Below are 20,557 nucleotides of genomic sequence, written 5' to 3' on the forward strand. Positions count from 1 at the left end.
GTTTTAGAGATAGATGAAGATGAAGTACTGTGATGAAGTACTGTGGTCCTGGGGGGGGTTGGGGGGTGATCCAGGTGTTCCAGGATCAAAATTTAAATTCACTTTTGATGTATTTTTGAATCAAAACAACACGTTTTCCTGCCCTGATTCTCTCTCCTCCTCCTCCTCATCACCTGAACCTCCTCCATCCCATAATATGAGACGTTCATGTAGAAAATCATAGAGTGACAGGAATTCACTAAAAACTAACGTGGAGTTCGTGAACTCAGACTCAGACTCAGTTCTTTCATTGTCAGAAAATCAACAAATCCCGACTTTTTACTTGTTATTTTCTACAACCAAAGACTTCCTCCTGTTTCTTGATCCAGGAAGTTCCTCAGCAGGTCGTCTCCACCTTCAAACCAGACGCTCTCTGACAGAACACTGATCTTTTTGGTGGGTTTGGAGTCTCAGCTGAACAGACTCAGATCCAGCACCAGCATCAAGACTAGACTAGACTAGAATAAACCAGACCAGATCAAATTAGATCAGATCAGATCCATGAATTATGAAAATATACTGGAGAAAAACAGAGTCGATTTGACTCCAGGTGATTCAATTTGATTTGATTCATTTTTAATAGATTCGGTCAGTTTGACTCCATGTGATTCAATTTGATTTGATTCATTTTTAATAGATTTGGTCAGTTAGATTAGATTAGATTAGATTAGATTAGATTAGATTACAGTCCATGAGACCTAAGTTGTTTTGGTTTAATTAGAATAAGTGGAGTTAATTTATTGGTTTATTCATTTCTCCTCTTTTCTCAACTCAAATGTTTTCATCCAATCATCAAACCTCATTCACTTTTCTGATGGTTCTGGTCAGAACCAGAACATGTCAGACCTGGTATCCCCCTGTAGGGGTCGCTCCTGCTGGGTTTCTGTTCTTTAATTTAATTTAAATTAAATTCTTTTCTATTTTTCTTTTTTCAGTAACTTTGTTTCTCTCTGCAGATCAAGTTTCTGACTCTAAAGTGTCTGTCGTGAGACTGAAGGCACCTCTGTCCCATCTGTCCCTGCTGCCTCCCCCCCGTCTCCCCCCCCACCCCCACACACACACACACACTAACACACTAACTTGTGTACACACAGTCGACCACGGCCACCCCTCCACTGCGGTCAGTTAGTAGCTGAAACCTGGACACCCTGTAGACCTCTGGAGCCTCGGTGCACCCGTACAGTCCTGGTTTTTCTTCCCCTCACCCCCTCACCCCCTCTCTCCTTCTCCCACCCAGCCTCCACACCTTTCCTCACCCACCAACCCCCATCCTCACCCTGCAGCTATCCCACTCCTCTGCCATCTCACAGCATTCCGAGGGCCGTGAGCACAGAGGCCTATTGTGTGTCGGCAGACAGATGAAGGCAGCGTACAGTCAGAGTCCTGCAGGGAGAGGACGTGAGGACCTGGACACGGACATGGACACCGCCGCTGCTGCTGCTGCTGCTGCTGCTCCAGTGTTGGGTTCTTTACTGAGAACACTGTGAAGAACGTGGAGAACGATGCAGCAGATCAAAGGTCAAATAATGAAAGTCTGCAGCAAAATAAACATGATGACGGCCTCTGGACCATCAGTCTGTCCTTCTGTCTGTCCTGTAAAGTGTCCTCAGACAGAATTGTCCCTCTTCACTGTCATGTGACTCAGTTAACTGCCCCCCCCCCCTCTCCTCCCCCCTTGCCACTGTGTACCCTGCTGTTGTAGGGACAGAACATGATTGGTTCAGCTGGCCGTTAAAATTCTTCAAACATTTGCACCTGTAAAACAAACTTTTCTTTCCCCCACTAAACCTGGAGACCCTCGGAGCTCAGAGACCCCCGGTGACGGAGGACTACCGTCCAATATGTCTGTCTCAAACAAAGGTCAGGGCTACGGTGGACAGGGAATGGGTTCGGCGTCTCAAATCCCTTCTTTTCTGTATGTGGAATGAAGGAGCCGTCTGACAGGTCGTGACCCTCGGAATGACTGTGCCTCCCCCCACCTGACAAAGACCCCTTTTCAGGCTCTCTCACCTGGTCCTGTCCACTGGAGAACTGTTTGATAAAGAATCCCACAGACACTTTCATCATCTGTCCCTGGAGTGAGTGGACGTGGGTTTATTCCCAGCTGGTCATGAAGTTCCATCATTAGGAATTTTAGGAACTTGTTTTTTTTTTTATTATTATTAGCTGAAGTTGAACGTCCGATTTAACTGGACTTCACAGCCACTCGTCAACGGCCTTAGTTCAAACAGACGAAAAGTCTAGAATTTTGACTGAGAAGAAGAAGAGTCAAAAGTTCACCAGAGAAAAAAGTCCGTCCACAGTTAAAGGATTTTTAAGGGTTTAAAGATAATCTGAGAATCAAACGAAGACACTGAATTAAAAACTAAAATATATATATATATATATTATCTTACATACAGTAGAGTTAGTTTGTTATGTCCAAGATTCATTCATATTAAATATACATAATATTAAAATAGTATGGAAAATAATTGTATTATTAGTTTTATTATTTTATATATTTTAGACTTTGTTTTTAAATGAATTTTGATTTGTTTTACAATTATTTTGTTACAAAAGTCACGTTTTAGTCATTTTTAATTCCTAAAAGTTTCTCTACACTTTTTTTTCCCGCTCATGTCGTCCAGTCAGACGTCGTGACCTTTGACCTGTTGCTTGTAGCTCGCTCTTAAATGTGAAAGTGAAGGTGCATCTTCTGACCACCCAGGCCAAGCAGGTCAAGGGAGGAAGGAGGGCTGGGGTTAAAAAAAAAAAATCCCAGGGAGAGTGGATGCTGCTGGATTAAGGGGTGGGAGGTGAGGCTCGGGTTTCAGCCTGACGGGGGGTCTGGGGGAAGGACTGGTATCTCGGAATATACGAAGATCCATACAAGGCACAGTGGACATAAAATCGCTGTGCTTGCCCTGACGCGGTGGGTGCAGAGTGCCAGCTGGGGGCCCCGTGTTGGATTCCACTTAGAGTTTTGACTGCATGGTGTCCTGAGTCTCGAGGAACAAAAACGCCTACAGCACCGCTGAGTGAGAGTCTGGTCTCCCCCCCATCCCTTCACTTCTCACCCGAGCTCCTGCATGTCTAACATTTAGACATGTTCAGCTTTGTGGATTCAAGGACTCTTCTGCTACTCGTAGCATCCCAACTTGTTTTACTAGCCGTGGTCAGATGTCAGGAAGAAGACGACCGTAAGTTGAAACGTTTTTTTTTCCTTTTCTATTCTTCTTCTTCTTCTACTACTTTTCCATAAAAAAATACAAGCTGTTACTCACGTGACTGTTATCGACGCTGAATGTCACCTCTGTGAACGCCGGACTTTCAGAGGGGAAACTGTAGAAACAAAAGAAGAAGAAGATGGAAAACAGAGATGTGATTTTATGTTGTTGAAGAAGTCTTCAACAGTGGGTGAGGATGGGTGAGGATGGGTGAGGCAGTGCAGGGGTACCTGTGTGGGACGCTGCACCAGGAGAACAAGTGTCCATTTGTCCTCAGCAGGGTCTGTCTCCTCAGATTTATCTTTCCTGTTTCCTGTAACTGTAGACAACGTTTAGAGTTGAGAGAACAGAATTGGATTTTTTGACATTTTTAAATTTGTTTGTGTCGCGGCAGAGTTTAGACGGAGATATGAGCAAGACAATAAGACACAGACGATTTAAAAAAACGTAAAAGTAACAATTAATAAACGTAAAAAAAAACAACAACTTTGAGGTGCACTTTAAATTGATAAATAAATATTTTTTCCTACATTTTCATCAACAGGACAAACCCAAACTGATTTTGTTTAATTTATTATACATAAACAGAACTGACCACAGGGGGGAGATTTGACTGGACATTCTCTTGAGTTTTTACTGCCGACTCAAAGAGCTGAAAAAAGACAGGAGGACAGAGGACAGCTGTGAACTTTCAGGTCACAGTTGGACCCAGAAGACCACCAGACCTGGGTGGAGACATGAAAGCCTGAGCAGAGACCCCCGTCAGGAAGTGGTCCGCGATCATGTGACGTCCGAACATGTTAGAAAATATAAATTCAGCAGCACCACAACATTAACCCAGTCGTCCAGTCCTAATTACCCCCGTGTGTTTGCACTGGCGGTTGACACAGTCATGTGACCCAGATGGAGAAATTCAGTCGGACCCCCACTGTTTACTTAAGTCAGCAGCTTGTCAATAGGCCACAGTATCCCTGTAAGAGGGACTCATTCATACCTGCAGCTCTGGACACAGACGTCCACTGTCGTCTCCGTCGGTGTTAAAGTCTCTGCTGGAAGAAGAAAAAAAAACACATGAAACATAATATTTTTTTGATTCCCTTAAACTTTGACTTTTATTTTTTATAATTTCTCCTCAGTGTCAAACAGATGTTTGTTCATAAATTTCTGTCCAGTTCCCCCGGTGGTGAAAGTCACTTCTAAAAATATTAGTTTTGATTCATATTAATATTTCATGGAATTTTGTATATATTTCTTCTCCATCTTCCTCATTCATCCTTCCCCCTTCCCCCCTTCTCCCCCTTTACCCCCCCCGGTCCCCCCCCCCCCCCCCCACTTCCTGCCCCCGCCCTCGGACTCTCTTACTTCCTGTTATTTCAGGACTCCTTTCTGTATCAGTATCTTCCTGACAAATATATATTTTTTTTTTTATTATTAAAAAAAAAACTCACTCAAAAGTTTACTATTGCTCTCACCCATCTGCTGTCCCCCTGCTGGCCACCACCAGAGGAGGCAGGTGGCTGCATACAGGACGGCCAGCTGTATAATGATAAGGATGTGTGGAAGCCCGAGCCGTGTCGTATCTGTGTGTGCGACAGCGGAGCGGTTCTGTGTGATGAGATAATCTGCGAGGAGATCAGAGAGTGTGCCAACCCGGTCATCCCATCTGGAGAGTGCTGTCCCATCTGCCCTGCTGATGCCAGCGCCCCCACTGGTTGTAATTTATTTATTCACACACCTATAAATAAATTACTCTAATAGCTTGCACTTACCTTCCTCTTGGCTCAGGCTTTTGAACAGGGAACCGGGCCACACGGTCTAGAACCACCGTACTCCTACGGGGCCGTGCACCGGAAATAGAACCGAGCTGTGATTTCTACAAAAAAAAAAAAAATCTGTGATTTGGCTTTAGATTCACTGAGATGTTCCTCCGCTGCCACCTGCTGTTCCCTGTTCTGAAGTGACCGTCCACATGTTCCGTCTCAGTCAGCACCAGTTCTGCAGCAACACCATCAACATGGATGCTGTCGTGTTCTGGTCCAAACCTGAACCTGTGCTTATTTGAACCAAAACTCAGATTTAAAAAAAAAAAGAAATCAGGAAATGAATCAAATTTTCTTCAAAGTCAATTGTTAATTTATCTTTTTATGAATGACACTGTCAATACATTGTGAAGGTTTTTCATTAAATTAATTATCTAAACAACAGTTATTTAGATAATTATTTTTGCTCAACAAGCTAAGCTAACACTCTGCTAACCCTGTGCTAGCAGTATGTTAACACCATGTGATGTCAACATACGTTCATCCTGCTTCATCTAACCATTAACATCATCTGGATGGGTTCATGTCTCCTGTGGTTGGTGAAAGGTGTTTGATTCCCAGAGGTTTCTTTACAGTTCACTCAGTATTTTTATTTATTTTATTTTTAGTTATTTATATTATTATTTTAACATGACTGCACCTGAGTGACGTGTTGAATAACTGTGTTCTTCTGTCTTTTCGTCTTCGTCCACCCGTGACCACAGAGACGATCGGTGCTAAGGTAAGACTTCATCTGAGCTACACTGAGTGACGGATCATGTGGTGGGTTTCAGACTCCTGACGTTACTTTGTTTTGAATCTTTCAAACCAGGGCCAGAAAGGTGAACCTGGAGATATCGCAGATGTGAGTACGATTCCCGGGCAGAACATGACATTATCTCTTTGTACATAGAAAATATGACTAAATACTTCATGTTATTATACGTGACAACAAACTTTTTAGATTAGATTTCTACAAACAAACATCAGAGATTCAAGTCTCTTTTTTATCTCTTTTTGTCTTCTCGTTCTTAGAGCAACAGTTTCTGACAAACTGGAGCATTTTTTTTAATCAAATTAAGACAAATCCCACATTCCTGGGACATAATGAGTCCAATCAGTTCAGCTCAGTAACTTTGTCTGTGATCAAAGTGACCCATGAGAGAGGTCAACAGGAGGCGATGTTGTACTAAAACATGTACGGTCCAATAGACACCTAATAAAATCGGGTCCAATTTTTTCAGACCTTTTGACTAATTTAATATTTCATAAATATATATTTTTAATGCAGTCAAACTTAAACCTTCTCTTCTGATCTGACTCTGCAGGTTGTAGGACCAAGAGGACCACCGGGCCCCATGGTAAACAATAAACATATATGTATTTATAAATAATATATTTTCTCATTTGTTTTTCTATTTTCTGTTATTTATTTATACACATGTTTTGAACCAGTACTTACTGAGATGGTTGCTCTGTGTCTTGTGTTTTCACAGGGCCCCTCTGGTGATCAGGGCCCACGTGGAGAAGCCGGTGCTAAAGGTGACAAGGTAAAAAAGAAAAAAAAAATTAAATTCTTTATGGGAAAATCCAAGCAGAGAAAATAGTTTCAGCTTAAAGTAGAGTAGATCAAACACCAGCGCTGACGACACAAAAACACAATCCTGGAAGTTTTTCATTCCATCTGGGAATTTGTGACATGTGACTCACGGAGGGTTTCTTTTTTCCCTAGGGAAATCTTGGACCTCGAGGAAGAGATGGCGAGCCTGGCACCCCTGGAAACCCCGGACCACCTGGACCTCCCGGACCACCAGGACTTGGAGGGGTCAGTGTTCAGGCCACTTCTGTCACAGAGTGTCAACAACATTGTACAGTTTAGGTTTTAATCCACAGTTGTCCTCATTCAGTACACGTAGTTTGATCTGCGACGAATGTGCACAGGTATATTATTATTGTTGTTGTTATGAGTTCACGTGACTGAGGTTCTCTGTGTTTTGTCCACATTCAGAACTTTGCTGCTCAGATGGCAGGAGGTTTTGATGAGAAGTCTGGAGGAGCTCAGATGGGAGTGATGCAGGGACCAATGGTATGACTGACTGTTTTATCTGTTATTTTTATTTATTTATGTTCAATTATCTTCAGTAACATTTGAAAAGCACTAACCAAAAAAGATAACCACTGAGATCTAGAATTGAGCTGTAAATTAAGTAGTAAACTGTGCGTCTTCTTTTGGAAGTAGGCAATGCTGCCATCTGGTGGCGAACAGGTCTCACAACAGCCAACATGAAGAAATAGCTTTGTTTTATCACAAGTTGACTGTTGAGATTATCTCTTACTTTCTCACTTCTATGTGATATATTTAATTTTCATTTAAATATTTATTTGAATTTAAATTATATATTATTTCTATTCGATTTCTAATCCGTCTCATTGTTTGGTAAAAAATGATAAGATATATTCTGTAAACGCTAATTAATATAAAGTGATTACTAACGTGGTTTCTCCTGCAGGGACCCATGGGACCTCGTGGCCCACCCGGACCTTCTGGAGCTCCTGTAAGTACAGACAGTCATTATTTACTCTGAGAGTCCAGTGAAGTAACGTCTGGAAGGTTCCTCACAATTCTTCGACTTCTTCTCCGTGTCTCCAGGGTCCCCAGGGTTTCCAAGGTGCTCCAGGAGAGGCTGGAGAGCCCGGTGCAGCCGTAAGTAGTCAGAACTGGAACCTGGCTAATACAGAGAAACCACTGCTGTCACATACAGCGCCCACTGGCTGCATACTGCAGTAATACTCAGGATACTCCTAAACAATACGAATGCTAATATTAGCTAAAAGCTAACTTTTAATAAATGGACCATGATCCGGATCAGTTTCTATTCCAAATGGACTGGATCATAACTCACAGATGATTAATAATACTTCAATGTTATGGCAGTTTGTTGTAATATAATAAAATAATATGAGAAAGAATATTTAAAAAAAATAAAAATGACAAAATCATTTCTTTACCTTTTCTTCTCAGGGACCAATGGGACCACGTGGACCAGCTGGACCTTCTGGAAAATGGGGAAGTGATGTAAGTGTCAAACAACAGTTTGTATGTTTTTTTGGTCCGACTACAATAAAAGTGTTGGATGAAAATAATCTTTTTCACAAATGTCTTGTGATGTAACTACAGTCTGATCTTGGAAAAAAACTATATTAAAATCATTTTCCAAATAAATCATCGTTCACACTGATAATTAATTGTTTTTTGTGGTCCAATACCAAATATCTTATGGCCTGTTACTGGTCCACAACCTGGTGGTTGGAGACTGTTTTTCAATACAAATGACATGTACCATCAGAGGGTCACTGACCTCCTCTTGAGAACATTAGCCTCATTCTTCCTGCTGTGACTGTTTCCTCTACTTCCTGTTTGTCCTCAGGGTGAGTCTGGCAAACCTGGCAAGGCTGGAGAGCGTGGACCTGCAGGACCTCAGGTGAGTGGACTGCAGATCATGGCCCACGTTGATGCAGCCTATCACGGGGCCCACGTTGGTGCAGCCCATCAGGGTTCGTACAAAGGCAACAAAGATGAATCAATTGTTTTGTTTTTCTTTGAATCCCAGGGAGCTCGTGGATTCCCTGGAACTCCTGGACTTCCTGGAATCAAAGGACACAGAGTGAGTGATCGAAGCTTCACTGCTACTTTGATGAAAACAGTGGCGCCCCCTGCAGGGCGGAAGTGGCCACAGTTTAAAAATCTCTGAGCATGTTTTTTAAAAATGAAAAAAAGTCAAGACAGTAGAGAGTGAAAGTTTAGAAGAGGTGATGAAGAGTGATGCAGCACATGACCACAAGGTGGCACCAAACCGAAGCATCAGCCAGCCCTTGTTAGACTTTTCTAAGTGCATCCCTGGATGATGCTGTCCCGGTTCTTCACCCCTGACCACGTGACTGTCTCTGCAGGGTCATCCTGGTCTGGATGGAGCCAAGGGAGAGACCGGTGCTGCAGGAGCCAAGGTATAAAAATCACATTTCTTTTAGTAATATTTTAAATTATCATCTGTTTTTAAATATTTTTTTCAATTTATTTTTTGTTACCAGGGAGAATCCGGAAATGCTGGTGAGAACGGATCTGCTGGACCAATGGTGAGATGATTCTGGATGTCACAGAGCAGCAGAAGGTGTTTTTTATTTGTAGTAGACGTTGAGGGACTTATGAGCTGTATCTTCATGTCACAGGGCCCACGTGGTCTGCCTGGTGAGAGAGGACGTCCTGGGGCATCTGGAGCTGCAGTAAGTGTTTACGTCACTCCACCTAGTGTCCATTTATCAGCAGTGTTACTGCGGTCACTTTGTTATGATGATAGAACCTGACAGGCGTCTCCTCCTCTTCTTCTTCTTTTTCTTCTTCTTTTTCCAGGGAGCTCGTGGAAATGATGGTCTGCCCGGTCCTTCTGGTCCACCTGTACGTGTCACAACCAGTATATTCATTAATCATTAACATCACAGTCATTAATTGATGTCATCCTAACCCTGAGATGATCTCCCATGTTCTCACAGGGACCTGTTGGTCCTGCTGGAGCACCCGGTTTCCCAGGATCCCCTGGAGCCAAGGTTAGTGTGAACCACACTGGTCCTACCAGCACAAACACAATCTGAAGTTAATTGGCAGTGTTTCTCAAATGGTGGGTTGTGACCCGAACATGGGCCCCACAGCTATGGAAGGAAAACTATTGGGGAAAAACTAGTTACTGATTACTTTAATGGTTGTACATTTATATATATATATTTATGATGATTCTCCATTGATTTTAAAAAATAATAAATGTATCTCCTCCTGTCAGGGAGAGGCCGGTCCTACTGGTGCCCGTGGAGCAGAGGGCGCTCAGGGACCTCGTGGAGAGGGTGGTACACCAGGATCTCCAGGACCTGCTGGTGCATCGGTACGCTCCATCTGAGTATTTACATTTATACTTTGAAATATTTATACTTCACTACCATTGGACTAACCCTGTAATTGTAATTGCATCTTTAGGGTAACCCTGGTACCGATGGTATTCCTGGAGCTAAAGGATCTGCTGTAAGTTCCATATGATCCAAACACACGTCAGTGAGTATTAGAATTATAATAATAATTAATTATAATTTCTAATTATTCTCTTTGCTTCTATAATTTAAGGGTGCTTCAGGTATCGCTGGTGCTCCTGGATTCCCCGGCCCTCGTGGCCCACCTGGACCACAGGGAGCCACTGGATCTCTTGGGCCTAAGGGACAGTCTGTAAGTTTCTTACGGCCTCGTAATAAAACTCTGAGAAACCCCTGAGAGTTTGTGTACGATGTTTAACCTTTTCTTCTTCGTTGACCTGTGTAGGGAGACCCTGGTCTTCCTGGATTCAAAGGTGAAGCTGGACCTAAGGGAGAACTGGTGAGTTGATTACAAGATTAAATAGAAATCATGTTTGAAAAAAATATATATTTCATGTGATTCACCTATATTTTTTTCAGGGCGTTGCTGGTCCTCAAGGCCCCCCAGGCCCCGCAGGTGAGGAAGGAAAGAGAGGAGCCAGAGGAGAACCTGGAGCTGCCGGTCCACTGGGACCACCAGGAGAGAGAGTCAGTATTTATATTTACAGTAAATTGTTGAAAAAGTGATTTCTTTTTATTACGTATTAATATAAAAATATTTTTCTGTGTGATTTTCTATTCAGGGAGCTCCTGGTAACCGTGGTTTCCCTGGTCAGGATGGTCTCGCTGGTGCTAAGGTGGGTCCAGGGTAGAATCTTTTAATAGCCCCCGACTCCAGGTTCTTATTTCTATCATCCTGGAAGAAATTCTCTTAACCTCTAAGACTGTCCTGACTCTGTCCTCTCCTCTGCTTCAGGGGGCTCCTGGTGACCGTGGTGTCGCTGGTGCTGCTGGGCCTAAAGGTGCTTCTGGAGACCCAGGTCGCACTGGAGAATCCGGTCTCCCCGGAGCAAGAGTGAGTTTGACCCGTTTGATTAATTACACCAAATAAAATATCTATTTGAAATCTGTGATTCTAAACAAAACCTCCTGGTTTTTGGCAGGGTCTCACTGGTCGACCCGGAGATGCTGGTCCTCAGGGCAAAGTTGGACCTGCTGTAAGTATGGGTCCTGACCCAGCTGGGTATCCTCCTCCTTCACAGGACATGGCTGTGATAGCAATAGCAATAGCAAATGTGTCAAACCTAAGGCCTACGGGTCAAATCTGGCCCTTAAAGTCATTTTAAATGGTCCAAACAAAAAACACTTATCGTTGTTTTTGTCCTGTCATAATATACTGGAGGAACTGTAGTATAGTTCAGAGTATAACTATAGTACAGATCATAGCTTTCTGGTTGTTGACGGCCTTCTTTTTTTGTCATGCTAACTGCTAGCATAATTATTATTAGCACATGGAGGATCATAATTAGCATGCAAACAAAAACATTCAATATATGTATGAATTTAAAGTAATAGATTTTACCTGCTTGTTCTAACAGGGTGCCTCTGGTGAGGATGGTCGCCCCGGCCCCCCCGGTCCTCTGGGAGCTCGTGGTCAGCCAGGAGTGATGGGATTCCCTGGACCAAAGGGAGCAAATGTGAGTGTGTGATGACGGTGGAATATCTTTCACCTCGATGAAGCCCTCACCCCCCGGGGGTCTTGGATGACACCCACCGATGATCATGTGATTTCTCCTCCACAGGGTGAACCTGGAAAACCAGGAGAGAAGGGTCTCGTGGGTCGTACTGGACTGAGAGTAAGAACCTTCGTCCAAACTTCACTCCTGTTCTGTGATTTTTTTTTTCTCCAGTTCATTTGTCACAGCTGAAGTTCTTGTTTGTGAACAGGGTCTGCCTGGAAAAGATGGTGAGACCGGATCTTCTGGACCTCCTGGACCTTCTGTAAGTGTTTGAGTTCACTTCCCCACATTTGTCCACTGACACTTTCACCTGCCCTGGTCACATGGGCCGTGTGTTGAGTGACTCTCCATCACAGGATAATAATAAAGTACTTTTCTTCTCCATCATCATCATCATCATCATCATCATCATCGTCATCATCACAGGGACCTGCTGGAGAGAGAGGAGAACAAGGACAGCCTGGTCCTTCTGGCTTCCAGGTGAGTTCCTTTACTATTATTAAAAGTCGGTGCCCAGTCAATCCATCAGTTCCAAGAACTCATTCCTGTTCTTTTATAGGGCCTGCCTGGACCAACTGGCCCCCCGGGAGAAAATGGAAAACCTGGAGACCAGGTGGGTGACCAGGGGGAGCCCTAAACACTGAGATACAGATTTAATTCTGACTTCTCGTCTTCCACTCACCTGTCAGTGAACGACTAACACAGAGCTGCTGTTGTTTCCTCTCTGCAGGGTGTTTCTGGAGAGGGCGGAGCTCCTGGTGCTGTTGGACCAAGAGTGAGTTTCATCTCCAGGCTTTTCGTCAATGTTTGGAAACATGTAACGTTCTCTTTGCTGCTACTAAAGCTCTGGTTCTCCCCCCACAGGGTGAACGTGGTTTCCCTGGTGAGAGGGGCGGTGCCGGTGCTCAGGGTCTTCAGGGACCCCGTGGTCTCCCAGGAACATCTGGAAGTGATGGATCCAAGGTCATTAATTACACTACACCACAAAAAAAGCTTTAAACACCCTACTGGTATATCCACCACACTGCACTGGTTTGACCAATTTTCTTTATCTTAGCTGTTCAGGCAACAAACAAGGTCATAAAAAGTAAAAAAAAAATACTTAAAAAATAAAAACATAATTTTATGAGATTTTTTAAAGGCTTAAAACTGCAGTTTCAAATGGAAGGGAACTGAATTATTTAACATTTTTACTTTTTAGTCTTGCTTATAAAAGTCATTCCCAAAGACTGGGCATCAAGACAATAGAAAAAGAAAATCAACGTTCTTAACTGAGCTCCTCGTTCCCATTCAGGGAGCCATTGGACCAGCTGGTGCTGCTGGACCTCAGGGTCCACCGGGCCTGCAAGGAATGCCAGGAGAGAGAGGAGCTGCTGGAATCACAGGAGCCAAAGGAGACAGAGTGAGTGACATTATATAAACCTGGTAGTCGACTGAGTCAGTTTGGGAAAACGGGCAACAGATATGATACCAATCCAGTGTATGCAGTACCATTTTTAATTAGAAAAAATATATATATAGTTCAGTAAGTACTCAAGTCAGTATTTAATGTGTTTTTTAACCTTCTTTCTTTTTCAAAGGGTGATAATGGACAAAAGGGACCTGAGGGTGCTCCAGGAAAAGATGGCGCTAGAGTACGTACTAAATACATCTCTCCAATTACATATTTGTTAAAAAAAAAAAGAATTTCCTTTTTCACCATTTTTCACCAACTCATGTCTTACCCGTTTTATCTGTTTTCTCAGGGTTTGACTGGTCCCATCGGTCCTCCTGGACCATCTGGACCCAACGGAGCCAAGGTAGGAAGAACAGTGTTACTGGAACTGTTTGGATGTTTCTAATAATAAAATTTAACTTTAATATTTTTTGTTATTTTCCTTGCACTCTGACTGACTGTTTCTCATTATCCAGGGAGAGACTGGACCTGGTGGACCAAGTGGTGCCCCTGGTGTCCGCGGTGCTCCTGTGAGTATCTGTATCTGTATAACATTTTCTGACTACTATTTCCCGCGGTGCTCCTGTGAGTATCTGTATCAGAACATTTTCTGACTAGTATTTTTGTTGTCTTAAACAGACTGAATAAAACAGTATTTAAATAAATGTTTTTTAAAAAATCCTAACCATCTTTCATTGATCCAGGGTGACCGTGGTGAAATCGGACCTCCTGGACCTGCTGTTTTCGCTGGACCCCCTGTAAGTGAATTCAAATACATAGAAAAAGTTTTTTGTTTTTTTTTTCATGGATATCATTCATCTTATAATTTTGCTGTGTTGTTTGTGACCTGCAGGGGGCAGATGGTCAGCCCGGTGCCAAAGGAGAAACTGGTGAAGGTGGACAGAAGGGAGAGGCTGGTTCTTCTGGACCTCAGGGACCATCTGGAGCTCCTGGACCTGTGGTGGGTTTTGAACATCAAATCAGTTTTTATGTTACCATCTAAAACCTGAGACAAATTACTGCCCCTCCCACCCCCCACGATGTAGGTCCCTGTTGCCCAACTATTTTTGAACCATAGCATTTTCTATCTAAATAAATCCCACTGAGCACCAAACAAAAATGTCCCAAAAAATATATATAATGAAATATAAAGATCTTCTAGTTTCAAATGATCCACAACTTACAAATCAGTGTAAAACCTGGGCCTCTTTAGTTGAACACAAACTTGATTAGCTCACAGGAATTGAAGAAAGACACGGACAAAGACTTTGAACCACACTGAGTATCTCTCTGTTTTCTTTTTAGTTTTTATAACCATATGCTGCCACCTAGTGGTGCTTGTTAACTGTCTTATCGACAAACCAAGACAAATTATTTGCAGTAAATAGTTTTCAGAGCACTTACATGAAAGTGGATCATTTTCCACAGCACACTGGTTGGGGATCATTTCTGTTGGCAAAATAAAAGTCATCACTTTTTAAAAACAAGAATTCTGTGTCATCTTTTCCAGGGACCAACTGGCGTGACAGGAGCTAAAGGAGCCCGTGGAGCTCAGGGAGCACCTGTAAGTAAAACTACATCAATACGAAAACTAAAACTGTTTGTTTGGAGATAATGATTAATGAAAACAACAGAAAGATTTCCCATGTTTGATCAACTGTTTGTTTGACAGGGTGCCACCGGATTCCCCGGTGCTGCTGGCAGAGTTGGATCACCTGGTCCAAACGTGAGTGTTTACCAGATGACACATTACCATAACCAACCTGGACCAGATGCCTAACGAACTCCATTCATTTACTTTTGCTTCTTCTGCGTCTTCCCATCCCAGGGAAATCCCGGTCCTGCTGGTCCTGCCGGACCTGCTGGCAAAGACGGACCAAAGGGAGTTCGTGGTGATGCTGGACCTCCAGGGAGACATGGAGATGCTGGACTTCGTGGCGCACCTGGTGCACAAGGCGAGAAGGGAGAGCCTGGAGAGGATGGACCACCTGTGAGTATCAATTCAACCCAACATCAACTCAAAATGACTTGAATGAAAATGTCGTAATCGTGTGACTTAACCTTAACTTTTCCTCACCGCGCAGGGAGCTGATGGACCTTTAGGTCCTCAGGGTCTGTCTGGATCCCGTGGTATTGTAGGTCTGCCCGGACAACGTGGAGAGAGAGGTTTCCCTGGTCTTCCTGGACCTTCTGTAAGTGCTCACGTTCATGACAACGGGTTTCTAACCTACTGGAATGATAGCAGCGTCACGGTTAGCTTTACAGGCTAACATTTAAATGCATGTTGACATATGTAGATAGCAGAACCTGCAGGCTGAAGTGAGTCTTCATGGGAACTAGAAAAGTGCAGTAGAATTACTGTAGTATTTCACTGTACATTGGCTTGTGATGAAGAAAAGTCTGAAGGTTATCTCAGATCTTAATGTTATTTAAAAACACAGAAACATGTTTTCGTCTGTAGGGGGAGCCTGGTAAACAGGGAGGTCCTGGTTCTTCTGGTGACCGTGGACCCCCTGGACCTGTTGGACCACCTGGACTTACAGGACCTGCTGGAGAAACTGGAAGAGAGGTCAGAACCTTTCAAATACATCTGAATCACATTTCTCTTTATTTTATTTTTTATATAAAATCATAGTCCTGTCATGATGGCTGTATTTAGTTTTGATCTTCTATCTCAGGGAACTCCTGGGTCAGATGGACCTCCAGGTCGTGATGGAGCTGTTGGTGTAAAGGTGAGACTTGTACCAGATCCGTCTGTTTTGCAGACATTGCTGTTGTCCTTTGTCCTGAACTTTTTTTTTACAATTCTTCAGGGAGAACGTGGTAATACTGGTCCTGCCGGTGCCCCTGGAGCTCCTGGTGCCCCTGGTTCCCCCGGATCAGTCGGACCCCTCGGCAAGCAGGGAGACAGAGGAGAGTCTGTAAGTACAAGAGGACGTGTCAGTGGGAAATACAGAGATGCCGAATGACACAGTGTGATGTTGATGTATATAAGCAACGACGACGACAACAACAACAACACGTCTGTTTCTCCAGGGCGCTCAAGGACCTGCTGGACCTCCTGGAGCTGCAGGAGCCAGGGGTATCGCTGTGAGTTTCACTCATTCCTAAATTAAATCCTAGGTTGTTTTTTTTTCATTATATTTTTGACATTGATGAATGAAAGTTTAGAGAGTTCACAGTTGAGGAAGAATGATAAAGTAATACACAGAATACTTCTGACTCTAGGGACCCCAAGGACCACGTGGAGATAAGGGTGAAGCCGGTGAGGCTGGAGAGCGAGGACAGAAGGGTCACCGTGGATTCACTGGTCTCCAGGGTCTTCCTGGACCTCCTGTGAGTAAATAAGAGACCAAAAATCTATCCCATGTCACATCACATGCCCCCCCCCCCTCGTTCCCACTGTCATCTCACATGTTTTCACACCTGTCAGGGTTCACCTGGAGATGCTGGATCTGCTGGACCTGCAGGACCCAGCGGTGCTAAGGTAAGAGTCGGAACAAAGACAGAGAGAGTGAAAAGCTTTTTTACTTTTAATTCCATCAGCTCTAAAAAAAACAACTGTAGATTTGAGATGTTAATGAAGAGACAAGAACAGGAAAAGAAACGAGCAGCGATTCTGTGTTTCTGTGATGAGATAAACGCTGCCGAGGGATTCTGTAATTACCTTCTTCAAGGACGAGGCAAGACAGAGTGTGATTTGTGTAAAAGCACTCCTACTCAAAATGGAAAAATGACTCCAATAATCTAAATTAGCTGCTCGCTGTACACGATAAGATAAATGGAGGGAACTGTCGCCACGCACATATCTCAGTGCGAACAGCACCAGTGGGAGTTTGGCTGCTGCAGAATTTAATGAGTTTCATTCAAAGACAGAAAAAGCACCAGGAAAAAAACCTCAGGTTCAGAAACAGATTCATGGTTTATGACCATCTGTGTTTGTGGGTTTGATTGATTGAACACTCACTGTGTTTGTAGGGACCTGCTGGACCAAGTGGACCGGCCGGTAAAGATGGATCTAACGGACAGCCCGGCCCTATTGGACCTCCAGGTCCTCGTGGACGCTCTGGAGAATCAGGTCCCGCTGTACGTATCATGAAATTAAAAACAAAAAAAAATCATTAAAACACCCAAATATTCTACTCTTTCTATTATGTTTTTTAATACAAACTGTTAATCTTCTCCTAATCGTCTGGTTCAGGGACCCCCTGGTAATGCTGGACCCCCCGGTCCTCCTGGTCCTCCCGGCCCGGGCATCGACATGTCAGCCTTTGCCGGTCTGGGTCAGACCGAGAAGTCCCCTGATCCTCTCAGGTACATGAGGGCCGACGAGGCCTCCAGCTCTCTGAGGCAGCATGACGTTGAGGTGGACGCCAGTCTCAAGTCCCTGAACAATCAGATCGAGAACCTGCGCAGCCCCGACGGCACCCAGAAGAACCCTGCACGCACCTGCAACGACCTGAAACTGTGCCACCCCGAGTGGAAGAGTGGTGAGTAGCAGAGAGAGGAACCAGGGTCAGGGCTTTAGAGCTGCACGTCAAACGATCACATATAACGAGGATTAAATTAACGAGGACGTTCCTGAAGGTCAAAAACCCTAATTTTGGCCTCTTAAAATAAAACTTTTAATAGAACCTCAGAAAATATACGAGACTAAAAGTATAAAAGTATTCATGTTCAAACTGCCGACGATGTCATGGCAACCGTACTTTACATTGCTAATTTAGTTTGCTAACATAACTGGCGTTAACTCAAATGTTTCCAGAACAGGAAGTAAGAAAATAATAAAGCAAAAAAAAAAAGGAAAATTGTGAAATAAGGCATTACCATTGATACTAATACTAGACTTCTAATGGCTACTAGAACTGCAAGTCAGTACATAAGACTGAAGATTGAACAGGTCACAGGTTCACAGTATGAAATGACCTTTTGTTATTTTTTTCTACATAGTAAAAATTAAAGTTGACAGAATAAAAACAGAATGTTTAGTTTTTTTTATCTCATGGTCTGGGTTCCAGCTCCTCAGTATCTCCTAATTTAATCTATGGTTTAAATCACGTTCAAAGCTGTGGTTGACGTCCGTTACTTACTCTCTGCTCTGCAGGCTTCTACTGGGTCGACCCCAACCTGGGCTCCATCGCTGACGCCATGAAGGTTTTCTGCGACATGGAGACAGGAGAGACTTGTGTCCACCCGAGCATCGCCAAGGTGCCCAAGAAGAACTGGTGGACCAGCAAGAGCAAGGACCGCAAACACATCTGGTTCGGAGAGACCATGAACGGAGGATTCCACGTGAGTTCCTCATTTGATTTTTCAAACCTTTTGGATGAACTGAACTCCACTCACCCCAAAGCTCACCTCACAACTGGGTTTCCTTTCTACGTCCACAGTTCAGCTACGCTCAGGAGGGCCCCGCCGCTGTTGCAGCCAACGTCCAGCTGACCTTCTTGAGGCTTCTTTCCACTGAGGCCTCCCAGAACCTCACATACCACTGCAAGAACAGCATCGCCTACATGGACCAGAGCGCGGGCAACCTGAAGAAGGCCTTGCTGCTGCAGGGACACAACGACGTGGAGATCCGCCCGGAGGGAAACAGTCGCTTCACATACAGTGTGTTGGAGGATGGATGCAAGGTGAGAGGCAGCATCTGCAAAGAAAAGAAAAACCATTTTAACCATTATTATGAATATATCTGATGATGTTTCACCACACGGGAATGTCACTAACACTTCTATTAACGCCCACAGAAACACACAGACCGATGGGGCAAGACTGTCTTTGAGTACAGAACACAGAAGACCTCTCGTCTGCCAATCGTAGACATCGCTCCTATGGACATCGGAGGAGCAAATCAGGAGTTCGGATTGGATCTAGGCCCAGTCTGCTTCTTGTAAAGTGGAGTATCACGATGCCCCGCCCCAAAAAACAGGAAATGAATAAAACTCAACCATAAAACATTACACACAATTCCACAAAAAGAAGACTGGAAATTATAAAAAAAAAAGAAAATTGATACTTTTTTTATCTGTCACAACGAAGTGCTCTCCAAGTTGTACTCCCTGGATGTTAGCACTGAAGGGCACCGGCAATATCTCTGCACACCACACCAGCATTCTCAGTCAACCCACTCCCTGAGATCCAGTCATGTTTCCAATGGCCCACTGTTGACAGGAAGGAGTCAGAGCCAGGAGGAAGAGGGACCAAAAAAAAACAAACAAAAAAAAAACCAAACAAACCAAGAAACAGAAACATGACTTGATGTCACTTATTTATTGTCTAACCTAAATGAGCAGAGTTGAGGTAGGACTGGAGGGGTTCACTTTGTTAGTACGACAGGCAACGTTTCCAGTGTAGACCAATACGACATTCACATTCTCAAAAAAAGAAGAAGAAAGAAAAAAACAAATCACACCCGGGGGCCACTCAGGCCTGTCCATGTATTATAAATCCTTGGTTCTATTGTTGTAAAGGTCTGTGTTTATAAACATCCAGATGGTTTTATATATAATTCCACATTATGTGTACATGTGTCTATATGCACACCAACACTTTTTTGGAAAGTGAGGTTACATTTACGACGTACGTGTCAGCGTCCTGTTCCCCTTGACTGCCCACCAGAGGGAGCCCCAGTGCAAGAAAAAACCTGTTCTGAGGAATTTGAGGGAAATCGATTTGGCCTTTTTTCTCACTGTAGTCACCCAGAATGTTTGAAGCTACCTCACGATGAAGAACAAAGTGAAATGTGGAGTTTAAATCTGAGCGGAAGAACACATTAGCTTTCAGGTGGCTCTGAGGCTGGGAGGCCATCTCTTTCTTTGGGTTGCTCTGTTCAGAAGGTGCTATGAGTTCTGTTACCCCCCCACACCCTGTCCCACTCCCAGGACCCCCCAACTCCCACTAGCCTCAAACCACACAGTCACACTCCACCCTGGAAGACGGGTGCAGTTGGGTTTAGACAGGTGCTACATGAAGGCTTTCTCTGAGTCCAGGTCCTAAAAGTGAAGACGGGACAGTCACTAAAACCACAACCAGGGTGGTTTGTCTCTGTGTGTGTGTGTGTGTGAGGGTGTGTACATTTTTTATTTCTTAATTTTATTATGCCCATTTTTTTGTTTTTATTTTTTGTCACACTTCAAATTGCTGTAAATTGAAAAAAAAATAAAAGGAAAACCAACGTTAGAACGAAGTTGACCTTTGAGTTTTGAATAAAAACACAAAATGGCGTTGGGATTTATTTTCTTGTCTCAACAGAACTTTTGGTACGCAAGTATAGATGTGTGTGTGTGTGTGTGTGAGAGAGAGAGAGAGAGAGAGAGGCAGTTTGACTGTGATGCAGGTGTGTGTGTTTCTATTTTCTCTCCCAAACCTCCTAACAAAGAACTGAAGTACTGTACTAGTCCTCTGGTACCAGAGTGGATCCAGACTCTGTCGGCTCCTGTTTGT

General features: G+C 43.7%; 1 protein-coding gene and 2 long non-coding RNA genes across 7 annotated transcripts; 1 reads left to right on the top strand and 2 right to left on the bottom strand.

Annotated features, from left to right (window-relative positions):
* Positions 1-2,604: 2,604 nt before the first annotated feature.
* col2a1a (collagen, type II, alpha 1a) lies at positions 2,605-19,340 on the top strand. The gene is made up of 54 exons (XM_008319511.3): positions 2,605-3,221; positions 4,753-4,959; positions 5,773-5,789; positions 5,880-5,912; positions 6,376-6,408; positions 6,544-6,597; positions 6,780-6,872; positions 7,056-7,133; positions 7,558-7,602; positions 7,698-7,751; positions 8,070-8,123; positions 8,476-8,529; positions 8,659-8,712; positions 8,999-9,052; positions 9,137-9,181; positions 9,275-9,328; positions 9,456-9,500; positions 9,596-9,649; positions 9,880-9,978; positions 10,071-10,115; positions 10,215-10,313; positions 10,407-10,460; positions 10,541-10,648; positions 10,744-10,797; positions 10,917-11,015; positions 11,104-11,157; positions 11,539-11,637; positions 11,743-11,796; positions 11,888-11,941; positions 12,106-12,159; positions 12,239-12,292; positions 12,410-12,454; positions 12,544-12,642; positions 12,974-13,081; positions 13,260-13,313; positions 13,425-13,478; positions 13,591-13,644; positions 13,819-13,872; positions 13,968-14,075; positions 14,625-14,678; positions 14,787-14,840; positions 14,943-15,104; positions 15,199-15,306; positions 15,576-15,683; positions 15,793-15,846; positions 15,928-16,035; positions 16,151-16,204; positions 16,343-16,450; positions 16,548-16,601; positions 17,093-17,200; positions 17,316-17,604; positions 18,219-18,406; positions 18,505-18,747; positions 18,862-19,340. Exons 1-54 carry the CDS (start codon positions 3,128-3,130, stop codon positions 19,006-19,008), a joined length of 4,464 nt encoding a protein of 1,487 aa, XP_008317733.1. The 5' UTR covers positions 2,605-3,127; the 3' UTR covers positions 19,009-19,340.
* LOC103385582 (uncharacterized) lies at positions 8,554-12,498 on the bottom strand. 5 transcript variants are annotated; one of them, XR_003050760.1, is made up of 7 exons: positions 11,715-11,892; positions 11,523-11,617; positions 10,526-10,627; positions 10,381-10,446; positions 9,134-9,498; positions 8,903-9,038; positions 8,554-8,692 (listed from the first exon to the last, which is right to left on the bottom strand). It is a non-coding gene; the product is annotated as an uncharacterized LOC103385582 (long non-coding RNA). The 5 variants fall into 5 exon arrangements; XR_522243.3 differs by adding an exon at positions 12,362-12,498 and having other exon boundaries at positions 8,570-9,038; positions 11,715-11,749; XR_003050759.1 differs by having other exon boundaries at positions 8,570-9,038; positions 9,134-9,323; positions 9,411-9,498.
* On the bottom strand, positions 13,688-15,643 carry LOC112487564 (uncharacterized). Its single transcript, XR_003050762.1, has 7 exons — positions 15,560-15,643; positions 15,176-15,336; positions 14,913-15,084; positions 14,519-14,676; positions 13,962-14,070; positions 13,801-13,870; positions 13,688-13,707 (listed from the first exon to the last, which is right to left on the bottom strand). It is a non-coding gene; the product is annotated as an uncharacterized LOC112487564 (long non-coding RNA).
* Positions 19,341-20,557: the final 1,217 nt, after the last annotated feature.

Source organism: Cynoglossus semilaevis, chromosome 10 (genome assembly GCF_000523025.1).
Source record: "Cynoglossus semilaevis isolate Cse_v1.0 chromosome 10, Cse_v1.0, whole genome shotgun sequence".
NCBI classification, from domain to species: Eukaryota; Metazoa; Chordata; class Actinopteri; order Pleuronectiformes; family Cynoglossidae; genus Cynoglossus; species Cynoglossus semilaevis.

What these genes read in the sequence shown, in the direction of transcription:
- col2a1a (XM_008319511.3), top strand. Translation starts at nt 3,128, where the DNA reads ATGTTCAGCTTTGTGGATTCAAGGACTCTTCTGCTACTCGTAGCATCC. An exon ending in CTGGACCTAAGGGAGAACTG is followed by an intron (nt 10,461 to 10,540) that starts GTGAGTTGATTA and finishes TATTTTTTTCAG; the next exon opens with GGCGTTGCTGGTCCTCAAGG. An exon ending in CTGGAAGTGATGGATCCAAG is followed by an intron (nt 12,643 to 12,973) that starts GTCATTAATTAC and finishes GTTCCCATTCAG; the next exon opens with GGAGCCATTGGACCAGCTGG.